The 19,895-nt window shown below is 45.8% G+C and overlaps 1 protein-coding gene across 1 annotated transcript in view; it reads right to left on the bottom strand.

Annotated features, from left to right (window-relative positions):
- The window catches only part of LOC126108565 (neprilysin-2-like), a 339,107-nt gene that overhangs the window by 203,199 nt on the left and 116,013 nt on the right, over positions 1–19,895 (bottom strand). The window contains exon 2 of the mRNA XM_049913853.1: positions 18,137–18,270. Within this exon, the coding sequence (XP_049769810.1) occupies positions 18,137–18,270 (134 nt within the window). The remainder of the gene's footprint in view (positions 1–18,136; positions 18,271–19,895) is intronic.

Raw genomic sequence — 19,895 nt, forward strand, 5'->3', positions numbered from 1 at the left:
TGGCACATTGTGGATTACTGTCATTCGCATCATCATTTATCGAACTCTGACTTTGGCTTTCCAAGTCTGTCACTTGTCCTTGAAAATTTGATAAAAAATTGTAAATAGTAAAATAAAATATGAAATTCAGTACAAGTTCATGAATACGCACGTCATTTTTTTCATCACATTACTTCTCAAACGTCATATCTGTTAAATAATGCGACCAGAAATGAAAAAAATGTAGATTAAAATATTAGTGTTAGCGGGATTCAAACTGGTGTTAAGTTAGTAGCCCTTTCTTGATTGTGTGTGTGTGTGTGTGTGTGTGTGTGTGTGTGTTTGTGTGTGTGTGTGAGTGTTATTGTAAATACAAACTTGGATTGCCGGCCGTTGTGGCCGATCGGTTCTAGACGCTTCAGTCTGGAACCGCGCGATCGCTACGGTCGCAGGTTCGAATCCTGCCTCAGCATGGGTGTGTGGGATGTCCTTAGGTTAGTTACGTTTCATTAGTTCTAAATTCCAGGCTACTGATGAAGTTAAGTCCCATAGTGCTCAGGGCTATTTGAACCATTTGAACAAATCTGGATTGTGAACTGACAAGCTAAATGTGCTACTGAGCTGAAAGTCACGTCAGTTACATCAAACTGAAAAGAATTCTATGTGTGTGAAAACTAATTTGACTCGTAAGAAAATAAATAAGCAAAAAAAATGGTTCAAATGGCTCTGAGCACTATGGGACTCAACATCTTAGGTCATAAGTCCACTAGAACTTAGAACTACGTAAACCTAACTAACCTAAAGACATCACACACACCCATGCCCGAAGCAGGATTCGAACCTGCGACCGTAGCAGTCCCGCGGTTCCGGACTGCAGCGCCAGAAACGCACGGCCACCGCGGCCGGCCATAAATAAGCAAACCAATAATTTCACGCACAATAGACTTGGTCAGTGCGAACTGTTTGAAGAACAAAAACGTAACTGTATAAAACACCAAATTGTAATGTCGACCAGTAACAGAAAGTAACCTCAAACAGACGAAAATTTCTGCAATGATACATTGCCCTCGTAAAATAAAGAAACTGATAGAACCAACATTGCGCAAAGGAAAGGAAACAATCGCGTATTGTGAATCTCACCTGCAAAATGAAGTACTGGCAGAAACAGCAACACAGCAAGACTACGCAACAGCTCAAAAAATGCTGCTAAAAGCTAACAACAGTTTGTCCAGGGAAACTGCGTTCATAGTCTTGGCACAGAAAGCGAATCAAACACACGACTCAACATTTAAGTTTTGATATTTCAATTAGGAAGTAACTTGTCAAAGAAAACATTTATAGACGCTAATATAAAAACTAATTTAATCTAATAACTTCCACGGTGCAGTAAATTAACTCAGAAAATCAATCAATTGCGTAATTATAAAAAACTCGACTGTTACGAGGGTGATGTGGACCAACAATACGAGTTTACAAAAGCAAAAATAAACTTTTTATCTCCTCAAATAATACCGTTTTCTTCACTTCAAAACCTTTATCTCCGTATGCTACGCAGCCATTCTTCTGAGCCATCATTCCTGCTCGTAATAAACCTGCAACTCACATATTTCCAAAATTGCGTCCATGCGTTAGACTGTACACTCCAGGAATCCCCGCCTGCTGCATATCCCCGCTTTCCTCTACTGGCTGTCAGAGATTCTACAACTCTACGGTGCTGCCAACGCACACACAGATACAGGGCTATTACAAATGATTGAAGCGATTTCATAAATTCACTGTAGCTCCATTCATTGACATATGGTCACGACACACTACAGATACGTAGAAAAACTCATAAAGTTTTGTTCGGCTGAAGCCGCACTTCAGGTTTCTGCCGCCAGAGCGCTCGAGAGCGCAGTGAGACAAAATGGCGACGGGAGCCGAGAAAGCGTATGTCGTGCTTGAAATGCACTCACATCAGTCAGTCATAACAGTGCAACGACACTTCAGGACGAAGTTCAACAAAGATCCACCAACTTCTAACTCCATTCAGCGATGGTACGCGCAATTTAAAGCTTCTGGGTGCCTCTGTAAGGGGGAATCAACGGGTCGGCCTGCAGTGAGCGAAGAAACGGTTGAACGCGTGCGGGCAAGTTTCACGCGTAGCCCGCGGAAGTCGACGAATAAATTGGCTCATGCCACAACTGGAGACCGACAGCGGCGACTTCATCTTTCAACAGGATGGTGCTCCACCGCACTTCCATCATGATGTTCGGCATTTCTTAAACAGGAGATGGGAAAACCGATGGGTCGGTCGTGGTGGAGATCACGATCAGCAATTCGTGTCACGGCCTCCACGCTCTCCCGACTTAACCCCATGAGATTTCTTTCTGTGGGGTTATGTGAAAGATTCAGTGTTTAAACCTCCTCTACCGAGAAACGTGCCAGAACTGCGAGCTCGCATCGACGATGCTTTCGAACTCATCGATGGGGACATGCTGCGCCGAGTGTGGGAGGAACTGGATTATCGGCTTGATGTCTGCCGAATGACTAAAGGCTCACATATCGAACATTTGTGAATGCCTAAAAAAACTTTTTGAGTTTTTGTATGTGTGTGCAAAGCATTGTGAAAATATCTCAAATAATAAAGTTATTGTAGGGCTGTGAAATCGGTTCAATCATTTGTAATAACCCCGTACTGTTGTCTAACAACCGTTTCTCTGACCACGATTCTTCAAATATATTGTTTTCCTTTACAAATATTAACACACCCAGTAACATCATCAAAAAATAGCCATCGTCTCGCCCAGTGCCCTCTAGCGACAAGGAGCGCTATCCACTTTGTTTCGTTCTTAATCTCGTTCTGTTTGTTGCATTTGTTCGGGGCGGACGTCCCATGACACCCACTCAAGGTCATAGTGGGCAGCTAACACACTGACCGAACGCGCTAAGCTAGCGTGCGGGCATCCATTTGACCACCTTTACTTCTCCCGGCACGTATCTCTGCACACATACATTTCGTACGTAACAGACGCGTAAAACTTCTCTTGTGATTTTCTCGGAACTGCCAGAGTAGTCCACCTTACTATTTGCATATTGTTTTCATGGCCTACTAAAGGCGTGCAAAGTTTCAAGTAAATCCGTGATCCCAACGTCGTGGCCACGCCTTGTGAGTTGCATCACTGCACTGTTTACATTTCCTCAGTTACAATTCTACACACAAAATAACATTTTGGTACTATGATAATATCATGCCGAAAGCGCACACGCACATATGTACACTATGTGAGCAAAAACATCCGGGTATCCCCAACAACATACGTTTTTCATATTAGGTGCGTTGAGTTGCCACATACTGCCAAGTACTCCATATTTCTACACTCCTCGCCCGTTGACTGACAGAGTCCGCCGAAATTTGAAGAGGGCCGTAATGTCTAATAGGCAGACATCTATCCGGCCCATCACAAAGGAAATCCAAACTGCAACAGGATCCACTGCAAGTACTATGACAGTTAGGCGGGAGGTGAGGAAACTTTGATTTCATAATCCACACATCACGCCGGTAAATGCCAAACGACGCCTCGCTTGCTGTAGGAGCGTAAACACTGGACGATCGAACAGTGGAAAATCGTTGTGTGGAAAGACGAATCACGATACTCAATGTGGCGATCGGATGGCGGGGTGTGGGTATGGCGAACGCCCAGTGAACGTCATCTGCCAGCGTCTTTTTCATTGAGGGGCTTGCACCCCTTGTTGTTTTACGTTGCAAGGAAAAAAAAAAAAGGTTCAAATGGCTCTGAGCACTATGGGACTTAACATCTCAGGTCATCAGTCCCCTAGATCTTAGAACTACTTAAACCCAACTAACCTAAGGACATCGCACACATCCATGCCCGAGGCAGGATTAGAACCTGCGACCGTAGCAGTCGCGCGGTTCCAGACTGAAGCGCCTAGAACCCCTCGGCCACTCCGGCCGGCTCACGACAATAACATCCCTTTAACGAACTGTCCTGCACAGAGTCCTGACCTGAATCCTATAGAACACCTTTTGGATGTTTTCGAACGCCGACTTCGCGCCAGGCCTCACCGACCGACATCGATACCTCTCCTCAGTGTAGCATTCCGTGAAGAATGGACTGCCATTCCCCAAGAAACCTTCCAGCACCTGATTGGACGTATGCCTGCGAGAGTGGAAGCTGTCATCAAGGCTAAGGGTGGACCAACACCACACTGAATTCCAGAATTACCGATGGAGGACGCCACGAACGTTTAATTCATTTTCAGCCAGTTGTACGGATGCTTTTGATTACGTAGTGTACACACACACACAAGGTGTAAAGGCGGGTCTACCAACAAGAAAACTTTCACATATCGCTTGCAGAAGCAACCTCTGCAAGTCATTTGACATAAAAAAAACAGAAAATCGGCTTCCTCAAGTTAGCAAGTTAGTGCAAACAATTTCTCGTATATTGGCCGCACTTGCCAAGTGCTGGAAGTTATTCTCAAACTTACGGAAGCTTTGTGTGTTCAGTAGCTGTATGAAGGGTAGTGGCACAAAGACAGACGAATGTGTTGTGGGGAACGATAAATATATATTCTTGGACACTCTCAGCCAAGGAAGTGCGACATGAAATTACCGATCGCTTTGTTTCACAAGAAGGGAAAGTAAAATTGCAGTAGAGATGTCTTTCAATTTAAGCCAATCCTTTTCATTCTTAGTCTAGGCAGGAATGAGCCAACAGCCTTGCCTCAGTGGCAACACCGGTTCGCGTTAGATTACCAAAGTTAAGCGCTGTCGGGTTGGGCTAGCACTTGGATGGGTGACCATTCGGTCTGGCAAAAAGAGTGCACACACCCCTTGTGAGGCAAACTGAGGAGCTACTTGATTGAGAAATAGCGGCTCCGGTATCATAAACTGACATACGGCCGGGAGAGCGGTGTGTTGACCACATGTCCCTCCATATTCGCATCCAGTGACACCTAAGTCCTGAGGATGACATGGCGGCCGGTCGGTTCCGTTGGGCCTCCAAGACCTGTTCGGACAGTATATTTTCACCTTAAATGCATTATGTTTGTTATAAATATTGTTTGCAAAAATCGAAGAATGCTTATCTGTTGGCGAAAGAGATTACGGCATTGTTGTGTCCCAGTTTGGAATATACACTCCTGGAAATTGAAATAAGAACACCGTGAATTCATTGTCCCAGGAAGGGGAAACTTTATTGACACATTCCTGGGGTCAGATACATCACATGATCACACTGACAGAACCACAGGCACATAGACACAGGCAACAGAGCATGCACAATGTCGGCACTAGTACAGTGTATATCCACCTTTCGCAGCAATGCAGGCTGCTATTCTCCCATGGAGACGATCGTAGAGATGCTGGATGTAGTCCTGTGGAACGGCTTGCCATGCCATTTCCACCTGGCGCCTCAGTTGGACCAGCGTTCGTGCTGGACGTGCAGACCGCGTGAGACGACGCTTCATCCAGTCCCAAACACGCTCAATGGGGGACAGATCCGGAGATCTTGCTGGCCAGGGTAGTTGACTTACACCTTCTACAGCACGTTGGGTGGCACGGGATACATGCGGACGTGCATTGTCCTGTTGGAACAGCAAGTTCCCTTGCCGGTCTAGGAATGGTAGAACGATGGGTTCGATGACGGTTTGGATGTACCGTGCACTATTCAGTGTCCCCTCGACGATCACCAGTGGTGTACGGCCAGTGTAGGAGATTGCTCCCCACACCATGATGCCGGGTGTTGGCCCTGTGTGCCTCGGTCGTATGCAGTCCTGATTGTGGCGCTCACCTGCACGGCGCCAAACACGCATACGACCATCATTGGCACCAAGGCAGAAGCGACTCTCATCGCTGAAGACGACACGTCTCCATTCGTCCCTCCATTCACGCCTGTCGCGACACCACTGGAGGCGGGCTGCACGATGTTGGGGCGTGAGCGGAAGACGGCCTAACGGTGTGCAGGACCGTAGCCCAGCTTCATGGAGACGGTTGCGAATGGTCCTCGCCGATACCCCAGGAGCAACAGTGTCCCTAATTTGCTGGGAAGTGGCGGTGCGGTCCCCTACGGCACTGCGTAGGATCCTACGGTCTTGGCGTGCGTCCGTGCGTCGCTGCGGTCCGGTCCCAGGTCGACGGGCACGTGCACCTTCCGCCGACCACTGGCGACAACATCGATGTACTGTGAAGACCTCACGCCCCGCGTGTTGAGCAATTCGGCGGTACGTCCACCCGGCCTCCCGCATGCCCACTATACGCCCTCGCTCAAAGTCCGTCAACTGCACATACGGTTCACGTCCACGCTGTCGCGGCATGCTACCAGTGTTAAAGACTGCGATGGAGCTCCGTATGCCACGGCAAACTGCCTGACACTGACGGCGGCGGTGCACAAATGCTGCGCAGCTAGCGCCATTCGACGGCCAACACCGCGGTTCCTGGTGTATCCGCTGTGCCGTGCATGTGATCATTGCTTGTACAGCCCTCTCGCAGTGTCCGGAGCAAGTATGGTGGGTCTGACACACCGGTGTCAATGTGTACTTTTTTCCATTTCCAGGAGTGTATTATTGTAAACAGACAGGAGAGTTTCGAAAATTGCATACGAAATTCTCATAAAGTTTTTAATGTGAGTGACGTCCTTCAATTTTAATCACTTCAGTAATGTTACTTGACAAATTTTACGCCTCTTTATCCGCATCTTCACACACACACATTTCTTTTCTTCTTAAGTTTTCGATTTCCGTCACAATTTTTCTTCAACGATAATGCTGCTGCCACAACGGTGTCGGCTGCTCCGGTTTTCACGCACGACACGGTAAACTCCCAGTTGCCGATACCACAACGCATCTGTAGCGCAGGCACTTCTGCAAGAACTTGCAGCAATTTACGGAAATTAACTTGACCAGGAGACTTGCAGAGGTAAACTCGTGCAAGTTTTTGTCCCAATGCAAAACACCGTAGCAAGTAATTGCAGAAGTTACTTACGGAAGCTAGTCGCTAGTGAACACACGCCTTAATGGCCAGTTAAATAAGTTTTTTTTTTCACTCCCCAATAAACCATTAATTTTAAATATGAACTAGGAAAATATTAATTTCAAATTCTCAAGGGGGGTAGGACGTCAAACGGGCCGACTTGGAGCGGGAGAGGCAGCACTGAATATTTTAATTTCCATTGTCTATACTTTTACAAATAAATTCATAAAACTTTGTCAGCATCAGCAGGTAGGATTCAGGATTCACACTCATAGCAGTGGAAGTGCTAAAACATAACAAAATAATTTTTTTTAGATATGAAATTTCATCATTTTTTCACTTACTGTTAGCTGCATTTGTTGCTATAGGTGCATTTTTCTTCACAAGTAAGAGAGATTCTTTGATGAATTTTGCACAACATACAAACCATACTTACAGGTGTATGAACCTCTAGAATTTTCCAAATCTATTAGAAACTGTGGTAAAAATTGAGATAATTAACTACAAAATTTGATTTTTTTCTAAACATAAAGTTTAAAACGTAACAGCTCATTCATTTTCTCATAAATTAAATAGATTCTAGAGTTTCAGACACCTGTAAGTATGGTTTGTATCCTGTGCAAAATTCATCGAACAGTCTCTCTTATTTATGAAAAAAGTGTACCTATAGCAAAAAATGCAGCCGAGCGAAAAAATGATGAAATTTCACATGTAAAAAAAAATTATTTTGTTATGTTTTTGAACTTCCGCTGCTACGAGTGTGAATCCTGAATCCTTCCTGGTCATGCTGACAAAGTTTTTGAATTTACTTGTAAAAGTATAGACAGTGGAAATTAAAATGTCCTGTGGTGCCTCTCCTGCTCCAATTCGGGTCGTTTGACGTCCTACGCCCCTTAATGAGTAATGAGAGAAGGGCGGCGGCCGGGGAAAAATCCTTTGATTAACGATTTACGAAAAAAAAAATTGCATGTAATCGGCAAATAAAGTCTGAGCCGGCTCCCAGCTTGGAGAACCTGACAATAGAGTACTCGTAAGGCTGATGTGCATGCGCTGAAGGTTCCGAACATTGGCCACAAGCCATAGGGTCCACACACCCCAGTTGCAGTGCCGAAACCAACAAATTCTGCAACTGTATCAGCCAATCTTGCCAGTCTACCCGTTTTGCGCTGATGTGTTTAGCCAGCTGCTGTGGCCGAGCGGTTCTAGGCGCTTCAGTCTGGAACCGCGCGACCACTACGGTCGCAGGTTCGAATCCTGCCTCGGGCACGGATGTGTGTGATGTCCTTAGGTTAGTTAGGTTTAATTAGTTCTAACTTCTAGGGGACTGATGACCTCAGATGTTAAGTCCCAGAGTGCTCAGAGCCATTTGAACCATTTGACTGATGTGTTTATAGCTGTGCCGGACTAGGTCAATGCAGTAAACTGATTAATATTTTAAAAGGCTGTTACAAAGTTTAATTCCTTAATATCATTCCAAGAATATATTCCGATTTATTCTCAGCAGCCGATTGTTATCTTTACATGACGAAATGAAAGTGGGATTATCTTTCTTTCAGTCATTCTGCATAGCGTGCAGGTATTTTAATTGCTATTTGGAATTGAGATAGTTTTGTATTTTTACTTTGGCATTAGGTACTCTTTGAACATTAGTCCTGCCTGAAGCGGCAAAAAATTTTTAACCGCGGTCGGTGGCGAATTCTGGGGCCACGACTGTGGCGGTTATCGTGGTAAGTTAATTTTCTCGGTGGATTTTTATTGTAAGCCCCATTTAGCGGTAGTCCAAATTACAGGAACTGTAGTATTCGGAATTCAATAGACGTTTATTTTTTAGAAAAGAGCCCCCACAAAACTGACACAAACACACACACACAAACACACGCACGCACACACACACACACACTCACAACAGTTACAGGTACTTAAATACAGACACACACACTCGCTGATATACACTCCTGGAAATGGAAAAAAGAACACATTGACACCGGTGTGTCAGACCCACCATACTTGCTCCGGACACTGCGAGAGGGCTGTACAAGCAATGATCACACGCACGACACAGCGGACACACCAGGAACCGCGGTGTTGGCCGTCGAATGGCGCTAGCTGCGCAGCATCTGTGCACCGCCGCCGTCAGTGTCAGCCAGTTTGCCGTGGCATACGGAGCTCCATCGCAGTCTTTAACACTGGTAGCATGCCGCGACAGCGTGGACGTGAACCGTATGTGCAGCTGACGTACTTTGAGCGAGGGCGTATAGTGGGCATGCGGGAGGCCGGGTAGACACACCGCCGAATTGCTCAACACGTGGGGCGTGAGGTCTCCACAGTACATCGATGTTGTCGCCAGTGGTCGGCGGAAGGTGCACGTGCCCGTCGACCTGGGACCGGACCGCAGCGACGCACGGACGCACGCCAAGACCGTAGGATCCTACGCAGTGCCGTAGGGGACCGCACCGCCACTTCCCAGCAAATTAGGGACACTGTTGCTCCTGGGGTATCGGCGAGGACCATTCGCAACCGTCTCCATGAAGCTGGGCTACGGTCCCGCACATCGTTAGGCCGTCTTCCGCTCACGCCCCAACATCGTGCAGCCCGCCGCCAGTGGTGTCGCGACAGGCGTGAATGGATGGACGAATGGAGACGTGTCGTCTTCAGCGATGAGAGTCGCTTCTGCCTTGGTGCCAATGATGGTCGTATGCGTGTTTGGCGCCGTGCAGGTGAGCGCCACAATCAGGACTGCATACGACCGAGGCACACAGGGCCAACACCCGGCATCATGGTGTGGGGAGCGATCTCCTACACTGGCCGTACACCACTGGTGATCGTCGAGGGGACACTGAATAGTGCACGGTACATCCAAACCGTCATCGAACCAATCGTTCTACCATTCCCAGACCGGCAAGGGAACTTGCTGTTCCAACAGGACAATGCACGTCCGCATGTATCCTGTGCCACCCAACGTGCTCTAGAAGGTGTAAGTCAACTACCCTGGCCAGCAAGATCTCCGGATCTGTCCCCCATTGAGCATGTTTGGGACTGGATGAAGCGTCGTCTCACGCGGTCTGCACGTCCAGCACGAACGCTGGTCCAACTGAGGCGCCAGGTGGAAATGGCATGGCAAGCCGTTCCACAGGACTACATCCAGCATCTCCATTGGAGAATAGCAGCCTGCATTGCTGCGAAAGGTGGATATACACTGTACTAGTGCCGACATTGTGCATGCTCTGTTGCCTGTGTCTATGTGCCTGTGGTTCTGTCAGTGTGATCATGTGATGTATCTGACCCCAGGAATGTGTCAATAAAGTTTCCCCTTCCTGGGACAATGAATTCACGGTGTTCTTATTTCAATTTCCAGGAGTGTATATAGGTACACATTCATAAATCCATAGACATATAATATACACTATGTGATCTAAAGTATCTGGACACTTGGCTGAAAATGACTCACAACTTCGTGGTGCCCTCCACCGGTAACGGTAGAATTGATTATGGTGTTGGTCCACCCTTAGCCTTGATGACAGCTTCCACTCTCGCAGGCATACGTTCACTCAGGTGCTGGAAAGGAATGGCAGCCCATTCTTCACGGGGTGCTGCAGTGGGGAGAGTTATTGCTGTCGATCGGTAAAGTTTGGCAAGAAGACGGCGTTTCAAAACATCCCAAAGGTGTTCTATAGGATTCAGGTCAGGACTCTGTGCAGGCCAATTCATGTTATTGTCGTGTAACCACTCCGCCACAGGCCGTGCATTATGAACAGGTGCTCGATAGTGTTGAAAGATGCAATCGCCATCCCCGAATTGCTCTTCAACAGTGGGAAGCAAGAAGGTGCTTAAAACATCAATGTAGGCCTGTGCTGTGATAGTGCCACGCAAAACAACAAGGGGTGCAAGCCCCCTCCATGAGAAAACACGACCACACCATAACACCACCGCCTCAGAATTTTACTGTTGGCACTACACACACAGGCACATGAGGTTCACCGGGCGTTCGCCATGCCCACATCCTGCCATCGGATCGCCACATTGTGTACCGTGATTCGTCACTCCACACAACGTTGTTCAATCGTGCAATAGTTTACGCTCCTTACACCAAGCGAGGCGACGTTTGGCATTTACTGGCGTGATGTGTGGCTTATGAGCAGCAGCTCGGCCGTGAAATCCAAGTTTCCTCACCTCCCACTTAACTGTCACAGTACTTGCAGTGGATCATGATGCACTTCGGGATTCCTGTGTGTTGGTCTGGATAGATGTCTGCCTATTACACATTACGACCCTCATCAACTGTCGGCGGTCCCTGTCAGTCAACAGACGAGGTCGGCATGTACGCTTTTGTGCTGTACATCCCCCTTCACGTTTCCACTTCACTATCACATCGGAAACAGTGGAACTAGGGATGTTTAGGAGTGTGGAAATCTCGCGTACAGACCTATGACAGATATGACACCAAATCACCTGACCATGTTCAAAGTCCATGAGTTCTGCGGAGTGCCCCATTTTGCTCTCTCACGATATCTGACGACTACTGAGGTCGCTGATATGGAGTAGCTGGCAGTAGGTGGCAGCACTATGCACCTAATATGAAAAACGTATGTTTTTTGGGGGTGTCCGGATACTTTTGATCATATAGCGTACATGGTCCAGTCACATTGCTGCGACCACCGCCTGTTCGACGTCAACATGCAATGAACCACTTACAGGTGGCATATGGCACCAGTAGCAGTGGAGGGTATAGAAAGCATGCCACGGAGATCCGGAAACAGTGGAGTCGTTGTCGTAATGTGGAAACAAAGTGATTTGTCTGACGTCCAAAAGGGCACGACCATCAGCTTTTAGGCCAAAGATGGAAGCATTTCTGAAATGGCTAACTCTGTAAACTGTTTGCATGCAGCTGTGGTTCAAGCATGCTGTGTGTGGCAAAATGTCTCTATCCAAAACCGGCGCTGAGGTACTGTGGAGCACCAAAAGCTATGGAAGGCAGGGGTGAACCATGGCTGCAGACGTATGTACGGGTGAACGTAGACACAACTCTGGAGCAACTGAGCGCGCAGATGCGCCGAGGGGCCACTGACAGTGCCTCCCCGACGAAATTGCTGCATATAGGCCTCTGCAGCGGGTACCTGGTTTGTGGACCCGTGCTTGACTGTTGAACTTCCACACCAGTAAAGTGCGCGTCATATATGTTGGCGGCCGAGTTTAGGTTTGTTCTGCGCATCTGACGTCACAAAACACAGTCAGCCAATGAACAGAGAACGACGTTGCCAGATCTCGACTGCAGAGCAGAGCACGGACGAGTGTCTTCAGTTTTAGAAACGTTCAGTCATAAATAAAGTAATAGAACAAAAGCAATGTCTTGATAGCAGACTTTCTTTTACAGAAAGTTTGGAAAAAGCGGTCTTTATACCAATTGCTTCATATTCTATTAATTAATTAAACCAAGCAAGCAATAAGTCTTCTAATTCAGGCGATAGCAAGGAAATGTGTTTGTATCAATCTCACGAACCGCTTTTTCGAAATAAAGAACAGCGGTAATTGTTTATTTCCTATTGTACTTCGACGAAGTGTGAGTAATTCATAATCATACCAACAGTGTTGGTCAGTATTTTGCGTGAGGTGTTAGATACCTCGTGGTGTTTGATTGGAGGACGAGTTGTGGTAGCGTAACGGTTAAGTCGTTGGGATCGGAAGTGAAAGGTGTGGAGTTCAAACCTTGTGTGGTGCTAATTATTTTCTTTATTTAAAAACAATATCGAAGTGCCTTACTTCACGAATTTTATTCGTTTGAATGCAATTTTTTTAAATTTCTAGTGCTTTGTCTCTTCATTAACCCTTTCGCTGCTACAGAGACGTGCTCCCCGCATTCCGCGCTGTGCGCGATTTTGTCATCACTGCACTGCTCGCCTGTGCAGACACATGGTGTTCTCACTGCTTTGACACACTTACCATTCGATTTCACAAAAACTATTTGGCCCAAAAATTAGATTTTTTACACATCTTCTTGACTGATACCTTCCCCCCATAAATGAATTAATTTGGTTTCGATGTTCAACCCAGGTATTGTGCAGCATTGAATATAGTAAACCATTGCACGAAATTTTGAAGAGTTTGCAGAGGTAAATGTCCATAGAGTATACTTTCCGTATGGTCGATTTTAGTCGCCACAATGTTGAGAATGAAATGTGGACAAGGTACCTAAATTTCATATAAAATTTACTGTGTAACAATATCTCATTTAATTTAAGTACCACATAGGTGTCGTATGTAATATTGAGAAATATTCCATCTTTCGCGACTGCAACAAAAGTGTGTCTGCACAGGCGCGCAGTGCAGTGACAAAATCGCGCACAGCGCGGAATGCGGGGAGCACGTCTCTGTAGCAGCGAAAGGGTTAATGCGGCCGTGGTGGCTTTACTTCGTGAACTGCGCGCTCCCCCCTAAACGTAAGCTTGCGAACTATGCTAGAACTATGGCGCTGCTTCTCTTGGTGCGTGCGTCGTGTGCAACTGGCAACGCAGCAATCTCCCGCGTCTGGGCGGGCATGCGCGAGCCGCCAAGATAAAAGAATTGAACTATACCACAACAGGTGGCTTTTTCAGTTATGTAGTCCTGCCTTACAGATCACACAATGACAGATCCCTAGCATGAGGCTCCCAATCGGCGGCGTTTATACTGCCACAGCCAATTCCTGCCGCTGCTGCGTCTTTCCATTTTGATGCTATTAAAAATCGCCATGTCAATGTATTCATCTTTTCAACAGCTTTCGAACTGTGTTAATATAGTACATATTTCCGTTTAGGAAAATGTATTGCCTCCTATACTTTGGTTGATACAACAGTTACCCATACAACAAAATTACATTGCCTTTCACCCTACTATCGTTTCCAAAAATTCTCGTTCCAATGTCTCGAATGTTTCATGAAACATAAAGGGCGCACATTTTCGCTGATAAACCTTCCTCCCCACCCGAAAGCCCACTGGTCTTTTTTGAAACTAAAATTTATTCCAACTGGCCATGAACATTTCCCGTTTTTCATATATTCTTACAGTAAAATCACGAATTCCCCTTTTTAAAGTAGAGAAAATTAAATAAACGAATATAAGAGCCAATGGAATGCGGTGTTATATGAAAAGTAGCAACGTGCTTTATTCAAAGAGTTTCTAACGAACGTCGCTTTTGTTTCATAACCACTATAGGAACCCAACTACATATTATTAACGTTTTTAGCTTCTCGGAGTCTTTAGCGTCTGGCAGTCTTTAGCATCTGTTACTCTTTGTGTCCGAAATTTTAGTGTCCGAGCTTTTAACATCTTATTACCGAGTATTCGCCTCCCTTAAGTCTGCGTCATTGGAAGCCGGGCAAATTAAAAGTAAATTTCTGTTCGTTTAATTTATTGTTAAAAACACGAAAACTGACAGAACTGAGATAACGCTAACGTCCATAGAACTTCTTAATCGATAAATGATCGATATCATTAATTTAAATTTAAGAACTTCAGTTGTTGCCAAAGCTACTATTCAGACATCACACTGCAGCTTGACTTTCAGCTATAGACCCTGTGTGGACATTAAGTATCGAGCTAAAGTGTCACAAGTCATAGGAGTGAACCATATCAAAGAAACTGTTTTATTGAGGGAAAGCTATAGATCCGTACAACTTCGAACACAGTGTCATGAGAAGTGAACTCTGTATTGGATTATCTCTGGACTACAATAATAATAATAATAATAATAATAATAACGCATGGCTAAGAAAAGGCAATATATACAGTGAGACGGAAGGATTCATGATTGCAATACAGGATCAAACAATAAACACCAGATATTACAGCAAGCATGTTATTAAAGATCCCAATACCACAACATATAAATGCAGACTTTGCAAACAACAAATAGAAACAGTAGACCACATCACAAGCGGATGTACAATACTAGCAAATACAGAATACCCCAGAAGACATGACAATGTAGCAAAAATAATACATCAACAGCTTGCCATACAACATAAACTAATAAAAGTACACGTTCCCACATACAAGTATGCACCACAAAATGTACTAGAGAATGATGAATACAAATTATACAGGAACAGAACCATTATAACAGATAAAACAACACCACATAACAAACCTGGCATCATACTCACCGACAAAAAGAAGAAATTAACACAACTAATCGAAATATCCACACCCAGTACAACAAATATACAAAAGAAAACAGGAGACAAAATTGAAAAATACATCCAACTGGCTGAGGAAGTCAAGGACATGTGGCATCAGGATAAAGTCGACATTATACCAATTATACTGTCAACTACAGGAGTCATACGAGGTGCATTCAAGTTCTAAAGCCTCCGATTTTTTTTTCTGTTTAACTACTCACCCGAAATCGATGAAACTGGCGTTACTTCTCGACGTAATCGCCCTGCAGACGTACACATTTTTCACAACGCTGACGCCATGATTCCATGGCAGCGGCGAAGGCTTCTTTAGGAGTCTGTTTTGACCACTGGAAAATCGCTGAGGCAATAGCAGCACGGCTGGTGAATGTGCGGCCACGTAGAGTGTCTTTCATTGTTGGAAAAAGCCAAAAGTCACTAGGAGCCAGGTCAGGTGAGTAGGGAACATGAGGAATCACTTCAAAGTTGTTATCACGAAGAAACTGTTGCGTAACGTTAGCTCGATGTGCGGGTGCGTTGTCTCGGTGAAACAGCACACGCGCAGCCCTTCCCGGACATTTTTGTTGCAGTGCAGGAAGGAATTTGTTCTTCAAAAAATTTTCGTAGGATGCAACTGTTACGGTAGTGCCCTTTGGAACGCAATGGGTAAGGATTACGCCCTCGCTGTCCCAGAACATGGACACCATCATTTTTTCAGCACTGGCGGTTACCCGAAATTTTTTTGGTGGCGGTGAATCTGTGTGCTTCCATTTAGCTGACTGGCGCTTTATTTCTGGATTGAAAAATGGCATCCACGTCTCATCCATTGTCACAACCGACGAAAAGAAAGTCCCATTCGAGCTGTCATTGCGCGTCAACATTGCTTGTGCAACATGCCGCACGGGCAGCCATGTGTTCGTCCGTCAGCATTCGTGGCACCCACCTGGATGACACTTTTCAGGTCGTCATGAAGGATTGTGTGCACAGAACCCACAGAAATGCCAACTATGGAGGCGATCTGTTCAACAGTCATTCGGCGATCCCCCAAAACAATTCTCTCCACTTTCTCGATCATGTCGTCAGACCGGCATGTGCGAGCCTGAGGTTGTTTCGGTTTGTTGTCGCACATTGTTCTGCCTTCATTAAACTGTCGCACCCACGAATGCACTTTCGACACATCCATAACTCCATCACCACATGTCTCCTTCAACTGTCGATGAATTTCAGTTGGTTTCACACCACGCAAATTCAGAAAACGAATGATTGCACGCTGTTCAAGTAAGGAAAACGTCGCCATTTTAAGTATTTAAAACAGTTCTCATTCTCGCCGCTGGCTGTAAAATTCCATCTGCCGTACTGTGCTGCCATCTCTGGGACGTATTGACAATGTACGCGGCTTCATTTTAGAACAATGAGCATGTTTCTCTCTCTTTCCAGTCCGGAGAAAAAAAATCTGAGGCCTTAGAACTTGAATGCACCTCGTACCACACAATATCCACCAGTACATCAACGCAATACAGCTACATCCAAACATATACATACAATTACAGAAATCTGTAATTATTGATACATGTTCAATTACCCGAAAGTTCCTAAATGCAATGTAACATATACCGCACAGTTAAAAGGAAGTCACGCTTGATCAAGGTCCGCGTCACTTTCCATTTTTAACCAGACATAACGTCTGAGAAAGGAAAGAAATAATAATAATAATCGTTTATTCCCCACGAATATTGAAGGGAATAATTGTCAATAGACAAAACATCATGGTGTGTTAAATGAACCCTGTGTCCGTAATGAAATTTCCGCTCTGCAATGGAGTGTGTACTGACATGAAACTTCCTGGCCGATTAAAACTGTGTGCCAGACTAAGACTCGAGCTCGAAACCATCGCCTTTGGCGGGCAAGCGCTCTACCAACTGAGCTACCCAAGCACGACTCCTGTCCTGTACTTCCACGAACGGCGAAGGTCCCGAGTTCGACTCTCAGTCTGGCACACAGTTCTAATCTGCCAGGAAGTTTCAAACGCTGCGTCTTTTGAAGGAACGTCCGCAGCTCGTGGTCCGCGGTAGCGTTCTCGCCTCCCGAGCCCGGGGCCCTTGGTTCGATTCCCGGCGGGGTCAGGGATTTTCACCTGCCTCGAGATGACTGGGTGTTGTTGTGTCGTCTTCATCATCATCATTCATCCCCATTACGGTCGGAGGAAGGCAAAGGCAAACCACCTCCACTAGGACCTAGCCCAGTACGGCGGTGCGGGTCTCCTGCATCGTTCCCCTACGCTCTGTCAAAGAGTATGGGACTTATTCATCATCACCTTGTGCACGTGTACTACGCTACCCAAAGATATCCACTCATTCTGAAACGCGGATTGCTCGTCTAGTAACTGTTAATGAGCGTCTTTGCTGGGAAAACAATGCAGGTACCCAATAGTAACAATTTGAATCGAAACTTATTAACGAAAGACACTATAAAAGATTTGTGTAGCGCTGAATATAGACTCAAATTACTGCAAAGAGCAGACGTTATCAACAAGTATTGATTCCAGTAACAGACAGCATAATGTCGCCTCACTTCCACATATCAAGGTGAAGAATACTGGTAGGGCATAGAAAAAGGACGTCACACTTACGCTGATCGTGGGAGTGCCAGTAGCCAGCAATAGGAGCCAGCACACTCCGTAACACATATAATGTCACAGAGGGCTTCGACCTTTTTAACAGTTCTGGAATTATTTTTTTCCCTATTTATATGGGATTTATATGTTGTCATGACATTTATGTGTAAAGAACTTCTGAACCAACACTGCACAAGTGCAGATTGGGCAGCATTTGTGAAATTCCATGTATCCGAAACAATATAGATTGTGTAGAGGCGTGAATGACACAGAGGAGTCTCAGAGTGGGAAGTGACTCCAAAGAACTCTAGCCGGCAGGTTTCACTGCCAGACTCCAACACCGCAAGCAGCAGCAGTAGGAACTGAAATGCAGCGACAGGTTTGTTTACGTTTGTGTGGCTTTTGTTCTGGCGGCCATACCGGACTGGTGCTGCTGCCTGGCGACGAGGGCGCCCAGCGAGATGGCGAGCGCGCCGGCCAGCAGGAGCGCCACCGTCGCCACCAGCGTCAGCCCGCGCTCCATGGCGGTGCGGCGACCCCACCACGTGGGGTTCCTGCAACACGGCACAGCAGAGGGATCCGGTCAGCACTGTGACACGACATGATACGACATGACTGCTTGTCCTAGCTCACCTCGGAAACAGAAAATGACAATGGGATAATCACTCAAATGTAGACTTTCACGGCCAGAAATGTCACGTCCATTATAATTATCCGGGGTGTTATGCTGTGGTCGGTTGATGAATTCTGTGTAAGTTGCCAACGTTTCGTCCCCGTCTTCAAGGGGGTCTGTAGAACAGTGAGAATATTAGCCAATGCAAAACCGCCGAAGAGTAATATAACTGTGGGTGAGAGAAGAGCTTTAAAACTCCTGAATGACGACGATAGTACAGGGTGATTCAAAAAGAATACCACAACTTTAGGAATTTAAAACTGTGCAACGACAAAAGGCAGAGCTAAGCAGTATCTGTCGGCGAATTAAGGGAGCTATAAAGTTTCATTTAGTTGTACATTTGTTCGCTTGAGGCGCTGTTGATTAGGCGTCAGCGTCAGTTGATGCTAAGATGGCGACCGCTCAACAGAAAGCTTTTTGTGTTATTGAGTAAGGCAGAAGTGAATCGACGACAGTTGTTCAGCGTGCATTTCGAACGAAGTATGGTGTTAAACCTCCTGATAGGTGGTGTATTAAACGTTGGGATAAACAGTTTACAGAGAATGGGTGTTTGTGCAAAGGGAAAAGTTCTGGACGGCCGAGAACGAGTGATGAAAATGTAGCACGAATCCAGCAAGTATTTGTTCGCAGCCCAGGAAAATCGACTCGCAGAGCTAGCAGAGAGCTGCAAATTCCACAATCAACTGTATGGAGAGTCCTACGAAAAAGGTTAGTTATGAAACCTTATCGTCTGAAATTGGTTCAAGCAACTACCCGAGGCGATGGATCGGCCGCCAGGCAGCCCGTGACAGAGCACTTCATCACTGGCCTCCAAGAAGCCCTGATCTTACCCCCTGCGATTTTTTCTTATGGGGGTATGTTAAGGATATGGTGTTTCGGCCACCTCTACCAGCCACCATTGATGATTTGAAACGAGAAATAACAGCAGCTATCCAAACTGTTACGCCTGATATGCTACAGAGAGTGTGGAACGAGTTGGAGTATCGGGTTGATATTGCTCGAGTGTCTGGAGAGGGCCATATTGAACATCTCTGAACTTGTTTTTGAGTGAAAAAAAACCTTTTTAAATACTCTTTGTAATGATGTATAACAGAAGGTTATATTATGTTTCTTTCATTAAATACACATTTTTAAAGTTGTGGTATTCTTTTTGAATCACCCTGTATTTTGATTCTCCCAGCTGACAAAGGAAGCGCAACGGTGGTTATGGATGTGGCCGACTATCAGAGTAAAATTACTGATCTACTTGATCCGCAAGCATATATGAAGCTGAATAAGGACCCCACTAACAACGTTCTTAGAACTGGGTCGCAGTTAATAAAAAAAGTCCTCCATTGAAGAGAGTGTACAGAAAGGTCTCTGCAATTCGGTTGCGCTACCACCGAGGCTTCAAAATTCATAAAGAAAATGTGCCGTTAAGACCGATGCTAAGTTCCATTGATTCGCCCATCTACTCGTTAGCCAAACCACACGTGGGCCGTTCGGACTCTTATATAAAGAATTCGA

The sequence above is a fragment of the Schistocerca cancellata genome, chromosome 11 (genome assembly GCF_023864275.1).
Source record: "Schistocerca cancellata isolate TAMUIC-IGC-003103 chromosome 11, iqSchCanc2.1, whole genome shotgun sequence".
Classification (NCBI taxonomy): domain Eukaryota; kingdom Metazoa; phylum Arthropoda; class Insecta; order Orthoptera; family Acrididae; genus Schistocerca; species Schistocerca cancellata.